This window comes from Micrasema longulum, unplaced genomic scaffold, assembly GCF_059751315.1.
Source record: "Micrasema longulum isolate JH-2025_06_02 unplaced genomic scaffold, ASM5975131v1 h1tg000559l, whole genome shotgun sequence".
In the NCBI taxonomy this organism is placed as follows: Eukaryota; Metazoa; Arthropoda; class Insecta; order Trichoptera; family Brachycentridae; genus Micrasema; species Micrasema longulum.
In genome coordinates, this window is record NW_028277755.1 from 642,635 (window position 1) to 660,222 (window position 17,588).

General features: G+C 32.8%; 1 protein-coding gene across 1 annotated transcript in view; it reads right to left on the reverse strand.

The window, feature by feature from the left end:
• Positions 1–17,588, reverse strand: part of OtopLc (proton channel otopetrin-like c) — a 147,778-nt gene that overhangs the window by 6,384 nt on the left and 123,806 nt on the right. The window contains exons 7-8 of the mRNA XM_088228068.1: positions 8,316–8,476; positions 1,218–1,383 (exon numbers count right to left, since the gene is read on the reverse strand). Coding sequence (XP_088084194.1) covers positions 1,218–1,383; positions 8,316–8,476 — 327 coding nt within the window. The remainder of the gene's footprint in view (positions 1–1,217; positions 1,384–8,315; positions 8,477–17,588) is intronic.

Consider the following 17,588-nt stretch of genomic DNA (forward strand, 5'->3'; position numbering starts at 1 on the left):
CACATAAAAATCGGTTTAAAAAAGTAACAAAAACAAACAACAAATGAACTCCCTCTTTAAACAGAACCATCTTGCTCCATAAAACTGTTTTGCAATAGACAAATAATGATAGAAAATTACTCATTTCTTAGTCATTTGAAAAAAGATATATTTATCTTATTGATTTATTTTATTCACTGAAAGAAAACAGTAACAGTCGAGTCATTTATAGTATATTTTTGACAAAAGTTTATTTATAGTACTAAATGACGCAATTATCATTTATAAAATAATTCATGGGTTAAATCAAATGAAATTTAACAAACTAAGCAATACAAATAAAATCAAAGATAAAATAAAGAAACTCAACAATCATTGTGCAAGGATTTAGAATGAGGAACTTCAGCACAATGGGAAATTAGATTTTTTTTAAATCTTACGTACGGTAAAAATTAGAGCATTAAATTATACAGCAAAGTTTCTTGAAAATGTACGAAAAAATATAAAAATAAAAAACAAAAAATAAATAAAATTTAAAATATTTTAATAAAAACAAACTACTTTGAACGACGTCACTAGTTTATATGAAACAACCAATGATAATAGAGTTATGGAATACTTCCGGTTTACTTATCGCCAACCAATTGGCAGATGGAACCGAGAAGAAGCGGACGGAAGTTTAGACATCACAGGTGGATTAATTTCAGCAATACAAAACTTGAAAAAATTACAGCACTGATAATTCGATAAATAAAAATTAAAAAAAGTAAATTCGGCTTAGTTTAATAGTCTATTAACAAATAAAAAACAAACACTGAACTTCATCATTGTTTAATTAGTTACCTGAGGAAACAAAATGTTGTAAAATATATTTGAAAATCTTTTTTTTAAAAATATTCTTGTTCTCTCCTTATTTAAATACATTGATATAATTTATGCAGAAAAAAAATACAAAAGAGATTGTATATTTACAAGACTCATCAAGTAATTTTTTTGGCAAATCAGTGAAGATATTCCAAGAAGCATAATTAATAATTTATTAGCCAAATTACGTCATTCAAGAATAACAGAAAATACAAACATTATATTAACACAATACTTTTGACTCTTATTTTCCCTCTTCACTTTTGGTTGTATCGTTTCTAAGATAGGCTGACAATAAATTAAACATTGTGTGGAAACAAATATTGTTTTGGTATGAAATATGCGTTGTACGCAAAAGTAGAAAATGAACTCACTTATTCTATGTGATATTCCAAGGGTATCATTCTCAGGATTGTAGAAGGTTAGAATCTCATGCTTGGTCTCCTGAATGAGGACATTGAGCCACACAGAGAGGTTGGTGCCCACCATATGCATCAGCCCAAACCTCGCCACTACTTTGTGCTTATAGACTTTCATTTGCTGAAATTAAAACAAAATTAAATTGACAAGCTTGTAAAAACATAATGTCCGTGTCCACGACGATTAAGACTTTTAAATGCAAAGTAGAACCAGAACCCTGGATCAATGTTTTCGACCCGATGACTACTTTAAGGTAAAAATAATAAAAAGGAAAATGTGCGGAGATAAACTCGCGCAATAGTATAGCGGTTGGCGTGTTCGTATTCCATTTCTGAGGTCTTAGGTTAGGTTTAAATGAAATATTATTTACAAAGGTGGTTTTACACTAAAAATTTCATAGTCCCTGGTCTGGCACCTGAAGCGTAAGACTGATCATCTTACCTTCATATAACATGAGATCGAGAGACGCTGAATTTTGTTTACGAATGCAGTGTCAATGAATAATGAAGTGTAAGACTGATCATCTTATCTTCGTGTAACAAAAATTATTAAGATACGCTGCGATTGGTGTACCGATGCAGTGCCCTATGCACCATTAGATCCGGAAAGGAAATTATAATGATGATAATAAATAAAGATAATTTAAATTTATTTCAACAGAGAGGGAAAAAGTTTTCGAGAAGGGATATGGAAGTCTAGGCATTTACAGGGCTTATGACCTGTCATTGGCTGGTTTAAGTGGCCACTTTACACACTGTGTAACATTCACCATTCTGCCCATGTTTGAACATCCACATTTCCTCAACTGTTCCATCTGTTGACTTTTGTGAAGTAAAAGAACTGAAACCTTTATCACGTGGGTGAGATTCATCCGGCTGAACCAAACAACTCCCTAGGGAGGAAATCCAGCCAGTCTGCAAGCATTTGGACATTTTTTTAAAACATTTTTTACATTTTTTTTTTTTTTTTTTTGCACCACAACAGGCCAGGAGGCCTAATTACAGTGGTGAATTACATCACAGAGAACCCAGGCTTGAGAAAAATCACATTTTTAATTTTTGTGTTCTCACCGGGAATCGAACCCGGAACCTTCCGTGCGTGAGTCAAGCGTCTTGACCACTACACCACAGAGGCCGACATAATCAAACATTGTTGAATTACTACCTGGTAAAAGAAGAAGTATATAAAAATTGGAAAATTGTTTCCAGGCGTTGCCTAGTAGGTGATTTGGTTCTTTTTCACCCATGTGATAAAGGTTTCAGCTCTTTTACTTCACAAAAGTCAACAGATGGAACAGTTGAGGAAATGTGGATGTTCAAACACGGGCAGAATGGTGAATGTTACACAGTGTGTAAAGTGGCCACTTAAATCAGCCAATGACAGGTCATAAGCCCTGTAAATGCCTAGACTTCCATATTCCCTTCTCGAAAACTTTTTCCCTCTCTGTTGAAATAAATTTAAATACGAACAACTCCTTAGGGAGGAAATCCAGCCAGTCTGCAAGCATTTGGACATAATCAAACATTGTTGAAAGATAATTTAATTTATCCAATGATTTAATATTTTTTGATTATGTTTGATGAGTGAGTAACTGAGCATTGAGCATCGCATGGAATGCTGGAACGGCCAGCATAAGGCGCTATTATGTATATTTATAAAAGGCAATGTTTGTATGTGTGTCCTTGATAGGCTTAATAACTACTGGATCGATTTACGTGCTGTTTTTCGAGAAATGAAGAGCTTTGGCCTGGGCATATTTATAGCTCATAAAATCTTCAACCTAATCTGTAGAAAAAAGTTAGGAGCGTAAATGTTTTATTCACTGGGTTGCATTTGGCGTGAATGCATATACTAAAAAATTGGAAGGATGTTTTTTTTGTATACATAAAAAGTTTGTCTATGAATGTTTGCAAACAAAATTTGTTTTTCATGGATCCCAACCAGATTCTTTCCTTAAATTCCTTTTGATTTCTAGACATTTATTTATTTTAACTGGATTTTTAGTAACGCTAAAATAATTCGCATTCAATACATTTTTGAAAATCGTATTTCTACGATAAGTGCACCTTTATTAGCAAAAAGAGCAGAGTTTTACATTTACAAAAAAAATTCTAAATTTGAATATTTATCACTTCGATGAGGCTCGCAACCCGTCAGGTCGCTCCTTCCGTGGGGGCGCACAGAGGAGGAAAACGCAAGAATGCAGAATTGCGACATGGAATATAAGGGGACGCATGGGTGAAAAAATGAACGAATTGTGTGATGTGATGAGGAATAAATGTGTAGATATATTATGTATAACGGAAAGTTGGAAAAAAGGAAGCGGTTCGATGGAACACGGTGACGCCCTGGTTCTTTGGTCAGGTGTCCCAGATACAGACAGAGCCTGCCAGGGTGTTGCCGCGTTTCTATCGCCCAGAATGATAGAGTGTATGAAAGAGTATGTCCTTATAAGTTCTAGACTTATGTTTGTCAGATTCAAGATTGGATTGACGAGTATTATTTTATTAATAGGATATGCTCCTGTGAATTCCGACTGCGAATCTGAGAAGGATAAGTTTTGGACAAGTGTGATGAATGTAATGAATGGAAAAAAAGATAGTGAGAGAGTAATACTTGCGGGAGATTTGAATGGGTGGGTGGGAACTCGAAGAGACGGGATGGAGTCAGCCCTAGGCATGTTCGGGGATGGAAAACAGAATGATAATGGAAGAAGACTGCTAGAAGTATGCCTGGAATGGAATCTTTTTGTGTCAAATACGTTCTTTGATCATAAGGAAATCCACCAGTATACGTGGGAGAGAGGCAATGAAAGATCTATTATCGACTATGTAGTCATTGACTCTAGATTGAGGCCTGTAACAGTTGATACGCGGGTGTACAGAGGAGCCGAAATGGAAACAGATCACTTCTTGGTGGTATCAAGGGTAATCTTGTTTCAAGGATGGCGGTCCAAGACCCGCAAAATGCAGGCGCCTTCTAGAGTCAAAGTTGAAAAACTCCAAAATGATTGCATAAAAGATAAATTTGAAAGGGCCGTAAATCTTAAACTGATCGATGAATGTGTGGAAAATATGAGTATTGATGCAATGTGGGAATGTTTGAAAAATGGTATGTGTGAATCTGCTATGGAAATATGCGGTATAACGAAACAAGGAAGAAAGAAAGGTGATGCTTGGTGGGACGATGGAATAAAAAAACTAGTGCAAGAAAAGAAGGAAGCATGGTTAAATCTGCTGACAGTGAATAAAGCGATTGGTAATAGGTATGCAGAATTAAAAAGCATATATAATGAATGTAAGAAGAGAGTGAAACAAGGTGTGTGTGAACGAAAAAAATTGTTGAAAAAAAAAGAGGGAATCAAAATGACCGAGAACTTCCAAGAAAATATAAAGATATTCTGGAAAGCGGTGAAAAATTCCCGAAACAGTAATGAAAGTGGATGTATGACAGCTATAAAAGGAAAAGATGGGAAAATGGTGACAAATGATAGTGGAATAAAAACAAGATGGAAGGAATACTTTGAGGAGGTGTATGAAACACATACAGGAAATATAAGCACTGCAGCACCTCCTCAGGTAAGTTTAAATGCATATGATGGTACGACAGAGATAAGAATGGAAGAAATAAGAATTGCTGCCAAATATATGAAGAATGGAAAAGCGCAAGGTTTTGATAATGTTGCTACAGAATTTATAAAGGCGGGCGGTGAAATAATTTTTGTATGGCTGCACAAACTTTTCAACCGATGTTTAGAGGAGGAATACACTCCTCCAGACTGGAGAAGGGCTGTTGTTATGCCTCTATACAAGGGAAAAGGTTCAAGAGTAGAATGCGGAAATTATAGAGCAATCAGCCTTTTGAGCGCTGTTGGCAAAATGTATGGAAGAATACTGATTGATAGAGTAAGAAAAGTTACAAAGGATAGAGTGTGGGATATTCAGAGCGGTTTTATGAATGGAAGAGGATGTATGGATCAAATATTTGCTTTACGAAACATGACAGAAAAATTTCTTGCTAAAAACCAAAAGCTTTTCTGCGCATTTGTCGATCTGCAAAAAGCGTTTGATAGAGTTGACAGAGAAAAATTATGGAAGGTGTTATCGGAGTACGGAGTAAGCGTAAATCTAACACGTGCTATTGCTTCTCTGTATAAAGACAGCACAGCATGTGTTAGGGTAAATGGATCATACACATCGTGGTTTGACATTCATAAAGGAGTGAAGCAGGGATGTGTTATGTCACCATGGCTGTTCAACGTGTATATCGATAACTGCATGAAAGAACTGAAAGGCTTAAGAATGGGAGCAAAAATGGGTGATTTAAAAGTCAATTGTCTTTTGTATGCTGACGATGCTGTACTCCTTGCTAATAACAAAGAGGAACTGCAATTCTTGGTAACAAAGGTCTACGATGTATGCAAGAGAAGCGATTTGCTGATGAATGTCGATAAATCAAATGTGATGGTTTTTGAAAGAAATGAAAGTATGACTAAATGTGAAATCACTGTGAATGGACTTATACTAAAACAAGTAGAGGAATTTGTGTATCTGGGAAGTATGTTCACTAGGGATGGAATGACTGAGAAAGATATTGAAAGGAGGGTGAGTGCCGGGAACAGAGTGAACGGTGCACTTAAATCGACCTTGGCAAATAAATGGTTGTCACAAGAGGCAAAATTGGCAGTTCACAACGGAGTCCTGGTCCCATCCCTGATGTATGGGAGCGAAGTATGGACTTGGAAAAACAGGGATGAAAGTAAGCTGAATGCTGTCGAAATGCGATCTCTCAGGCGAATGTGTGGTAAAACTATGTACGATAGATGCAAAAATGTTGAGATCCGTACATTATGTAAGGCTGAGACAAGCATTATCGACAAAATCAAGAAAGGAGCTCTGCGCTGGTTTGGACATGTAGAACGAATGGACAGCGAGAGAACGGCTAAGAATATTTACAATGCGAATGTTGATGGATGCAGAAATAGAGGAAGACCGAGAAAGACATGGCATGACCAAATCCAACAAATACTTAAAGATGGACATGTCAAAAGTCGGAATAATCGGCGCGCGTGCATGAGAAGATGTATGAATGTAGAGGAAGCGAGATCTGTATGCAAAGATAGAGTGTTGTGGCGTTCTATCCTCTCTGCCTACCCTTACGGGGAAACGGCGTGATGGTTTGTTTGTTTTGTTTGTTATTTTAAATTATGGAATTCAATCATAAACAAGTAAGGTACTACAAATGAAAAGTAACGTCATCTCTTTTACGTTTATCTGAACGGTTTTTACATGTAATCTAGCATTTTCATTTTGAATGAAATGTTTTCGGGTATTTTGGTTTTGAATTAAATGTTTTCGGGCGTACGGAATACACATATATAATTATAAATATTTACCATCGGCGCGTCTCAATAGTTTTGCTTTATTGATGAATAGTTTATTATGGGAACTAGAACGCAAGACAGTGACAGGAAAACCATGTTCAAATCCCTATTTATAGAAATTCCCTGTCACCGCACATCCTCACAATTTATGTAGTCCGAAACAGAAAAATAACAATGTATATGTACATATCTAATTTTAACAAAATACAATAATTGATATCAAACTTTCGATTGTGTTAATTTAATATAAATACACGAGTATATACTCAAATCTAGCAATAGCAAAGCATTGTCGCATTCAGATTGTACATTGTAAAACCCATTGAAAAATAAATCTTGTATGAGCAATCATGAACTATACACATAATTCGAAATAACTATAATTAACTAATCTCAAATCGGGAGGATACTCCGACGGATCATATCCTGATAGTGGTGACCCCGGCGTGGTATGAACACGCAAAGTTCAGGCATGTATAGTTATTGAGTGGTTTAAATGATCACTATGTAACATTTAACACCCTAAGATGGAACAACTGTATTTTGTCTAGACTTGCTTTGGCAAATATTCAAAAATAAGACTCTCTGCAGACGATGCCTTAATATATATATCGGGAGAAAATTAAAAAACAATTATGGACAGACTAAATCATGATCTTAATAATGTATCACTGTGGCTAAAAGTTAATAAATTAAAATTAAATGTTAACAAAACTAAATATATGAATATAGGAAACAAAATAATAGAAATTACACCATCAATTGTAATGGAAAATGAAAAATTTAATGAAGTCACTGAAATTAAATATTTAGGTGTAATGTTGGATTCAAAACTTACATTTCACCAAAACGCTAAGATGGTAATAAATAAGATTGCAAAAAAAATATCAATTTTGGGAAGGATCAGAAGATTTATTGATAAGGACTCCTGCAAAACTATTTACAAAGCAATTATTGAACCACACGTTAACTACTGTAGTAGCATTTTATTTGTATCAAACAAAGAAAACATAGATAAACTAACTGTATTACAAAATAAAGCCTTTAGAATCATTTAAAAAAAAACAGATATACGAGGGTAAAGTCGATGGTAAATGAAATGAAATTATTAACATATAAACAAAGAATATTTTACAATACAATGATATTTGTTCATAAAATTATAAACTCTAATAAAAAAACAGAATTTTGGAAAAAAAATGATCGGAACCAGCATGATCACGATCACAATACTAGAGAAAAGAACAAAATTAGACTTCCATTTAGGAAAAGGCAAAGTCACAAAATTCTATTTTATTTAAAGCAATTAAAAAGTATTACGAAATGGAAAAAAATATTTATGAAGAAAAAAACATATCAAAATTTAAAATAATGGTCAAGACATATGTGATAAACAATTTATAAATTAAATATATTTGCAATGTTATTATTAGAACACACATAACAATATGTATGATATGTGTGCCCTACTTTAAGATTTAAATAAATAAAAAAATAAAAAAAAGAGAAGAAACCACCACGATATTTTTTTTTGGGTGTGTTAGATTCTTTTGAATTTTTTAACATTTTAAGAAACTTCTTCGGGACTCTTGGCTCAGTCATTCTAGAAAAAAACACAACCCATGACCTAACAAAAAATCCGTAATGTTTGTTAACTTGGTGAGCATACCTCATTGTTGAGAAATATGAAGTACATTTGTATGAAGATGAAGGCCATTCTAGTCGCAGGAGTTAGCGCCAGGAGGACATTGTGACAGTTGGTGTCTGGTTCCAGCTCGAAGTACTGCCCGAATTCCAGTCCAGAGTAGATCATAGAGCCGATACCGAAAGCTAGAAAAATAAATAAGACATTCGGATAAATTATTAGGATCATTACTTGATATGAATTTTAATAACGTCGACAGTTTTCATATAGCTGAGAAATGTTATATAAGAACAAAACATTGAATATTGATTTGTAGAGTCCTCTTCACTAAAACACCCTATTCTGAAGAGAACCGTAAAATGTTAAAAACTTAAAAGTATTTTTATAATTCAGCCAGGTATTGGTTGAGGCATTTTGGATCACATTGAACGTAAAAATTATTTGAAAAAAATTGCTATACTACTTTTTGCCCTCAACCGAGGTTTGAAGTTTTTAACTGTCTAATCATTTTATTAATTATCAACATTGATAAAATTATTTTTTTGTTAGTAAAGATATAATTCAATCACATTACAAATTCGACACGTTTTAAAACGACCGAAAAGCAAAAAGTTTGCACTCCGCGGAGCTGATTCCGATGAGCGCCTGGCTAATATTGACGAAAACAATGGCTCATTAAAATAATGCTACCCATTTATTACAAAAAGTGCAACTCACGCCCTTAGACGCTTATTTAATAAGGTTTTATGCACATAATGAAATGTAGTTGGACTGATTTTCTTACTTAAATACGAAATGACAGCCGGTTTAGCGCAAAAAATTTACTTTTTCGAAAACTTCAAGCTCTGGTTGAGGGCCAAAAGTTGTATCAAATATTTTTTGCATTTCGAGTAATTCAAAAGGCAACTTTTTAGACCCCTTTAATTTAAAAAATCGGAAAAAAAAATATCGGCCCACCCTAATGTATATATTTGCTAGGAAGAAAACGACCACGCGCAAGTTTCCACTACAAACACTATTTTAAAACAGTTATTCTTCCAAAACAGTTAAAAATTAAACGGTTATTTAAACACAGTTATTATTAATAACTATCATCGGGTTTCCTTGTGACCGACATCAGTCTGACGATGTCGGTCACTGGTAAAAATTATAAAGAAAAGTGAAATTAAACTAAATTTATGTACTATACTTTGACTAAACCCATATATATTTTGACTTAATTTCCTTTAAAGCTGGTATCTATATTGATTTATTGAAAAAAAAAATTTAATAATTCATTATAAAAAAAAAAATTACGTCGGTGTTTATAACAAAACATCTAAGGAAATCAATAGCAAGTGAGTGAGAGCTTGTTTTTCCGGATTCAGGAGAAGTTTATTCGAGATCCTAACATAATAAATATTATCCGTGTAATAGATACAATGATGGAAAATATGAGATCAGCAGTCGCTTCGAATTACTTGCCTGATGAAAAGGTTTTCCGCAATCTCCGAAATAATATATATGATGTATAATAATATTAATCTTATTTATTTCACGCAAAGGGGTTGATTCAATAAGGGCGATAAAGGAAAGCACACTTGAGCTATGAAATAATATTCGATAAATGTTTTATTTTGGAAAATATGAGAAAATAACGCGTTTTACATACATAGTTGAAATCGTGTTAAGGAATATAAATGAAAGTGAAAGCAGAATTCAAAATAAAATCATTTCGGTTTAAAGTACGATAGGTTTTAATTTTGACTAAAAGTGATAAGTGAGCGCCGTCTTATTTGGCTAGGAATACATTAAGTCATCTTATGCGTCATATTATTATAAGATTCAATCAGTGAAATCCATTGGCATAATAATACATAGACACGCCCTATAGAGGAAATTATTTTTAAAAGTATTGACGAAAACGCACCCTCAGTTACCAAGTTAGTTTATTTACACCAGGACTGCATTCAACGAGCATGCATATACTACCAAAAATTGGAGGATACTCATTTTTGGTATGTAACAAAGTTTGCATTTTAATGTTAACAATCAACATTAGTACATATTTGGAGGATCCCAATCAGATTCATTCCTTATAATTTCGAAAAAAATATTTATTTTCACTAAATTTTGATGAATGGAAAAAAATATTAACTCACGATTATTATATTTTTGAAATGTAATAATTTCTACCAGTGCATAACTGTAACTAAAAAGAGCTTCGCGATTGCGCCGCTAGGCGTAGTTTGACGTTTACAAAAAATAATATTTATATTTGAAAATGAATTGTTTTAAGTTTTGTTAACCACTCATGAATAAATATTTACCAAAGAAAAGTTACACAACCCCTTTTAAAATGTTTAACCGAAAGCTTTTTACACGTTTTCATGACACAAGTAGGCATTTTTGTTTCGATTATAAACGTCGCACCTGGCTGGCGATCGAAGAACGACTAAATACGCGTTGGGCATGACTGAGCGTTTGGGCATGACTTAAGTGTCATCATTTTTGAGGGCTCAGAGCATGTCTATGTATGAATATGTCAATAGTGAAATCGCTATTTTATCAATTGCATAGAAACGCCCGAAGCAGAAGACTCATTACCTCTAACTTCCAAAAAACGTATTTATAAACGAAAATATTTTTTCAATAAAAATGAACACACCAAAATTATTTGATCAAACAGATTCCCTAATCCTAACCTAACCTAACCTAACCTAACCTAACTCATGCTTTTCCGAAACGAGTACTGTATGTATTACTTAGCCATCAATTATTTTACAAACGATTACAGAAGAGCCAATGAACTTTTTTTTTAACTAATAAAAAATTACATTTTTTTATTTTTTATTTAAATGATGTAGGAATTACGTCAAAATAATAGGGTATGTATCGTCGGGTTCTGGTACATGAAGGTAACTAAATCTTATTAGTTGTGAGATATTGATAAGTTAAAAGCTCATCAACCCCTAATGAACCATTCAAATAAAACGGCAAGTTGAACATTATAACACATTCTTTTTTGTATTCATAAAATGCGAAATATTTATATTTACTTTTAAAAAATAAATTATTTAACGTCATTTATGAAAACATCTCATTTTTCGAAAATTTGTAGATACTAACTTGTGACAGACACCCGACGATATAAGATTTTTTTTTTATTAAAAAAAATAAATCATTGGCTCTTTTTTAAAGCTGCTATGACGTCCATTTTTCCATATGAGTATTTTAAAACTAGTTTTTATTTGATAAAAAAATAAGTTCTTTACCCAAAAGGACATTCCAATACAGAATGAAAAACAGTACATGTATTATAAAAACAAATAAATCGGCACCCGTGGTGTAGTGGTCAAGACGCTTGACTCACGCACGGAAGGTTCCGGGTTCGATTCCCGGTGAGAACACAAAAATTAAAATGTGATTTTTCTCAAGCCTGGGTGCTCTGTGATGTAATTCACCACTGTTATTAGGCCTCCTGGCCTGTTGTTGTTAAAAAAAATGTAAAAATGTAAAAAAAAAAAACAGAGTACTGAAAACATTGTTTATAATTTTGACACGGCGATATTTTCTTTAAAAAATCTATCCGATTTTTTTTTATCCCCGCGATGTAGGTAATACGATTGTCTCACAGTCAGAGATTCCGGATTCGACTTTCGGAGAGGTTTAAATATTAAAAACATTTTTTTTCTTAATCTCGGGTGTTCTGTGCTGTAATTCACTACTGTATTTTGGCCTTATGGCCTTCCGTGGTACAAACTCAGAAGACACGAGGCCGATGTTTTGAAAACATCGATATATTGTATGCATCAAACCCTAGACACCACACTTAGGTGGGGTCTTCTGTAATAATTCGTCCCGGATTAATGGTCCGTGAGCCGTTCATTCTAGAGTCTTCTAGTCTCCCTTTCTTCCCCCTCTTCCCTTCACCACAAGGCACCCTATGGTGAAGAATCTTATTTTATGTACATTTACCAACTTCCATATTTGATAATCCTATTCTTTATCGTCGTATTTACCAGCAGTATTCCACTAACAAGCAAAGGTGTTCACCCTTATTTATTTATCGTAAAATAATCAAATGGATATAGAAAAATAATGAGATAATCGTCTCCGAAATCCAAAAAATAAATAAAGTTGATGCTCGACAGAATGACAAATCAAATATAACATGTTTTTTTGACTTTATGTACATAATTATTTGCATCCAATCATTTAAAAAAAAGTTGTAAGCAAAGAAGTTTATTGCTTGGATCTTTAGCGAAATGCATGCTTGATTTGTGAGGACGCACAGTATTGGTAGCCGATAGAGAAGTCTGAATATTATTCTTAGATGTCATGTGTAATACTCGTATATATAATATTTATTATGTTTAATTTTGGGAGTGGAGATGGAATAAATGTTTTTTTTTAGTTATTTTGTATGAAAAACACACATTTTAAGGCTTTTTATGGATATATTTACAGGACTCTAAAGTGGAGAGTAGAAAAATCTCGCGGCTTGGATTACCGGAAAACGCTCTCAAAGGAAATGTTTATTTTATTACAACTCGACAAGACAAATTGCGACACGCGAGGGATGTGAAGTTTTCACTTTTTCAGTGAGAATGAAATTCTAAGGGTAGAGAAAAACGTGTGGTAAAGACGCTATTATTAAAAGGCTCAAGTAGACATACCCCTTTTGTTTAAATTTATGTAAGCCATTTTCACTATCGCGGATTCTACAAAAATAAAATTCAAAACATTCTAAGTAATGATGAAATATTAAAATAACAATTTAATTGGCAACACGCGGAGAGTGACGATATTAAAGCAAACTATCGCGCCGTTTCCCCGTAGAGAAAAGCAGAGAGGATAAAACGCCATATCACTCTGTCTTTACATACAAACCTCGCCATATCGAAATGCCATGCCTTAGTTTATTTGAGTAAATTCTTTACATAGGATTCATTGAATGACTTATGAACGTTCATACTAAAATACACCCCTCTAGCAACATCGTTTATAAACGTTTACAGTTTAAGGTCGTTTATCCACCACAGCAAAAATCCACCCAGCCCGATAAAAAAAACAGGGTGTATTGACTTAAATTGAAGAAAAAAAAAAATTCCCCGCGAAGGAACAATGATTTTGTGATGCGCTTATATCAAAGGAAAATTTTGCCAGCTAATGACAGGTCATAAGCCCTGTAAATGCCTAGACTCCCATATTCCCTTCTCAAAAATATTTCCCCTCGCTGTCGCAACAAATTAAAACAGTTTATTTTTATCAAAACCATTTTCATTATTTTTTTCATACATTTTCAAGACTTCGCGTACAATTTACTATTTTTTACCGTATGCAAAAAAACATTTTTGATATCCAATTTTCCGTGGCACTGAACTTCCTCACTATAGAAAACGATTAAAATGCAAAAGTTGATTAATAAAACCGAGGAAAACTATTAGTAGCGAGCGTAAATACAAGTTCCAATTAATATTTCGGGGCCAACCAGGACTGTCTGTAGGTGTATTGGTGTAATATTTCGCATGTATGTATCTGCACGCAGTTCTAATAACGAAGGGGATTGACAAATCAACCGCTGATTGGCCAAAACTCATTCGGAAGGAAATTTCGTTAGCTGTTTCGCACGGTCCGATAATTTGGACCATTAGGGGTCCCATATACGAGTACATCACGCTAAAAGTCTCCCAATCAAGAGAGAAGTGTGACAAAAGACAAGGTATAAATCAAACCCAATTTACTGGATTGTTGCAATTCAGATATTAGTATGAAAGAAAATATAAAAAACACGCGTCATATAATATTATCGCATTAGAATGCTTAAGAGGTAAAACAGAGTATACAAAAAATAAAGGATAAATACACAGCAATGAAATACATATTGACAGTAAAAATAGTAAACAAAAAATCCAACAAAGGCATGGCCTGTTCAAATGTTTTTAAATTTTTGCTCCTATAATAAATAGACAGGTATAATATTTTTGTGTAATATAAGAAAGAGAAAAGGAAATATTCTGTAAAAGATTAAAAGGTACTTTTTTTATTTTAAATTAATTAAAAAAGGAAATAAAAAATATTAAAAAAAAACATACTCGATAGATTCAGGTTTGTTAGTGGAAGTTATTCTTGGTAAATGTTCATGGTAGGAACTTGATTTATAATTATTATTTTATTTTTATTATTTTATTGAGGAAACATACAGTACAACTACATAGTTTTATACACCTACAGTTAGACTTAGTTCTAATTAACCGGTGAAATTTCTATATTAGGTTTATGATCATTATATCTAATCTTAATTCTATGATCTAAGGTTATCATTAATTATTTTTAGTGCAAAAAAGAAGAAAAAAACATAAATGAAAGTTGATTAAATTAAAATCTAAGTTTGTGTATCTTACTACTCATGTACTTACAAAAATGGAAATTATCATAGAAATGAAAGACGAGTGTAATTTAACCACCGATTTGTGATCGGTTTCATCGCTTTCGCGACATCTTCGAGAGGCTAGGGTGCTATTCTAAATCTTCTCTACCCCCTAGAGAGATTCATTAGGGGATTTTTATTTTTTGCATGCGTTTAAACTTTGCTTCATATCAGGCCACACTGATGATGAACGTCAAACAAATATGAACACATGAAATAAAACACGATGATTTTCATTTAGAACGTTATTACGACTCAAGCATTACCCAAAACAATTACGTTGAATTGACTAAACCGCATTAGATTTTATTCGTTTTAAAACAGTTTTGTTATAGACATTTCTTAGTTCGACATTAATTTGACGTAAAATTTAATATGAAAATATTTTTATTTCACGTGATCTTATTTATCTGACGTTCGATCATCAGTGTGGCCATTATATGATTAAATGTGACGTCACCTTTAAAAAATGAAAATCCTCAAATTAATTAAACTTTAGGGGGTAGTGAAGATTCAGAATACCACCCTTGGTATCCTTAGCAAGGACAATCGTTAGCCTCACCAGGATGGGATAGTCAAGAGCTTGATAAAAGAAGAGCCACAGCAATATAAGTGTTTGAACTCATTAAAATAAGATTAATTTACCCCGTAACACTTTGTAAATGTCCTTCAGAAGAAAAATAGTTTAATTAAATTACGATTGCATAATTTCGAATTTTCAATCCTTACTGTTTTTGTATAAATACACTGAATTTTATAATAAAAACACCAGTCTCGAAGATTTCGCGAAAGCGATGAAATCGGTCAGCGGTTATTCCAAATTTGTGGATTTAAGTATCACTCGTCATTTATTTCTAAAATTCAACTCAATAAATATTGTTCGTCTTTTTAACTAGATACATTTCTCATATACAGGGTGTTCTTTAAACCCTGTCACATCCGAAACCACGATGATCAGAATGGGCAAGAAGAAATATTGGCATATTTAAAAAAATATTTAGAACGAAGAAAATTTGTAAAAATAAAATATTAAAAATAACAAATGGTTGCTTACTTCTGCAGGGGAGAAGCGATCAACTATTATGTACTAAAAACATTGTTTTGACGGTTAAAATTTACCTTTACAATAAAAAAAAATATTTGTGCTGACAATAGAAACAGTCTAATTTTAAACAAAACTACCCTACTATTTTCGGAGTAAAGGAGGAATTATGTATCCGTTATTAGTTAACACTCAAGAAGAAACGCAATATCTATAGGCGGTATGCATTATTTGACTAATCCTTACAAATGAAACCCCAACGACTTTAACATTTGAAAAGCGTAGGACGCAAGGTAAGTAGTTTTAAGTTACAGAGTATAATTATCTAACACATTAGAGAAATAATTTATGCGTACAGCTTAAGACTGTAGTCTGAAAAAAAAAGTAAGTAAATCATACGATTTTGCCATTTTAAAACGCTTTTCTTTGTGTCATTATTTTTTTTTTTTAATATAGATAAAAACAATAATTTTAAAATAAAAAATATACTTAAGAGTTATAAATAGAACACAATTACTTTTCGACCGGCAGATTACGACACCTCTTGAATTTTAGATGCAACTTAGGAACATTGGTACTCATATAAAAAAAAGTATTTTAGTAAAATTAGTTTTAATAATTTAAAGGTAATGAACTTAACGGGAAAACTAAACTTTGGTTATTTAAAAGCAATACGAGCATTTTAAAAACACATTTTGTGTCATTTTTCTTTGATTCTAGGTTAAATTATGCCACCAATAAACGTTTAAAAAAACTCAAATAACTTAAATAGTTAAGCTTAAACCCTTTTTTGTGGAATTATATCGAAATGATTTATTTTAATTGAAGAAGCGCCATAAAGTGAAGAATAAAATATGCGTCAGTCTTTCTAGCGTTTAAATGACTCAAAAATATGTATATAAAATAAATCATTCTTAAATATATGAGTTTATTTTATGGCAACTCTCTTGTCTAGGCGAATTCTTGGTAATATGAGTTTCCTGAGTGAGCGTGACTCAAAGTTATAAAAATATTAGAAGATTTAATTTTAGGGAATAATGACAGTTTGGAGGCCACCAAATAATTTATTTGGTTTAATTTTCTATGATACAATTTTTTTCTATGAAAACGGCTTCATTACATTGTGTACATTTTGCCAGATTATAGTATTTATCGATGGACTCACTTCAACTTCAACAGAGTTTATACGAAATTTGACATACTAATGGTAGAATATAAGTTTGTTTGACCGGAGACCGTACAGTCGGAAATTGACAGTTATTTTCAATCGTCTGTAAAGCAAAACCAATTTTTCGGTATGAAAAACAGAATAGTAATTTGATTAAAATGGTGCTCTCTTTTGCTTGCCATTCATGCCTATATGAGAGCCTGTAAACCTTATTTTGGTGTAATATAATATTTAAATACATAAATGTCCATTTCTTCTTCATGAAAATTATACAAGCATACGTTCTATAATTTTAAAAAAATGTCGGTTAGCCAATAAAATATTCTACGTACCAATTTGTCAAAACGTCAACGAATTAATTCGGATATAAAAAATGCGTCAAGTATTATGCTACCACTAACACGTTATGGTATGGATGCGGAAGTAACCATTTAATATGCTGTGAAAAGATCGTGTTATTCAGATAATCGTATAAGGTAGGAACTCAAATAGTACAGCGACATTTTACACCCCATTGTATTATTACTGCTGCCTATCATTAATATACAGGCAGTTCCAAAATCTGTGGCAATTTTGAAAAGGATCGTAGATGAGGGCAAAATTAATCTATGGTTGTGTAGTATAAAACAGTATTTTTTGATACTATTCCTGGGCCCCGATTACAATGGGAAGTTT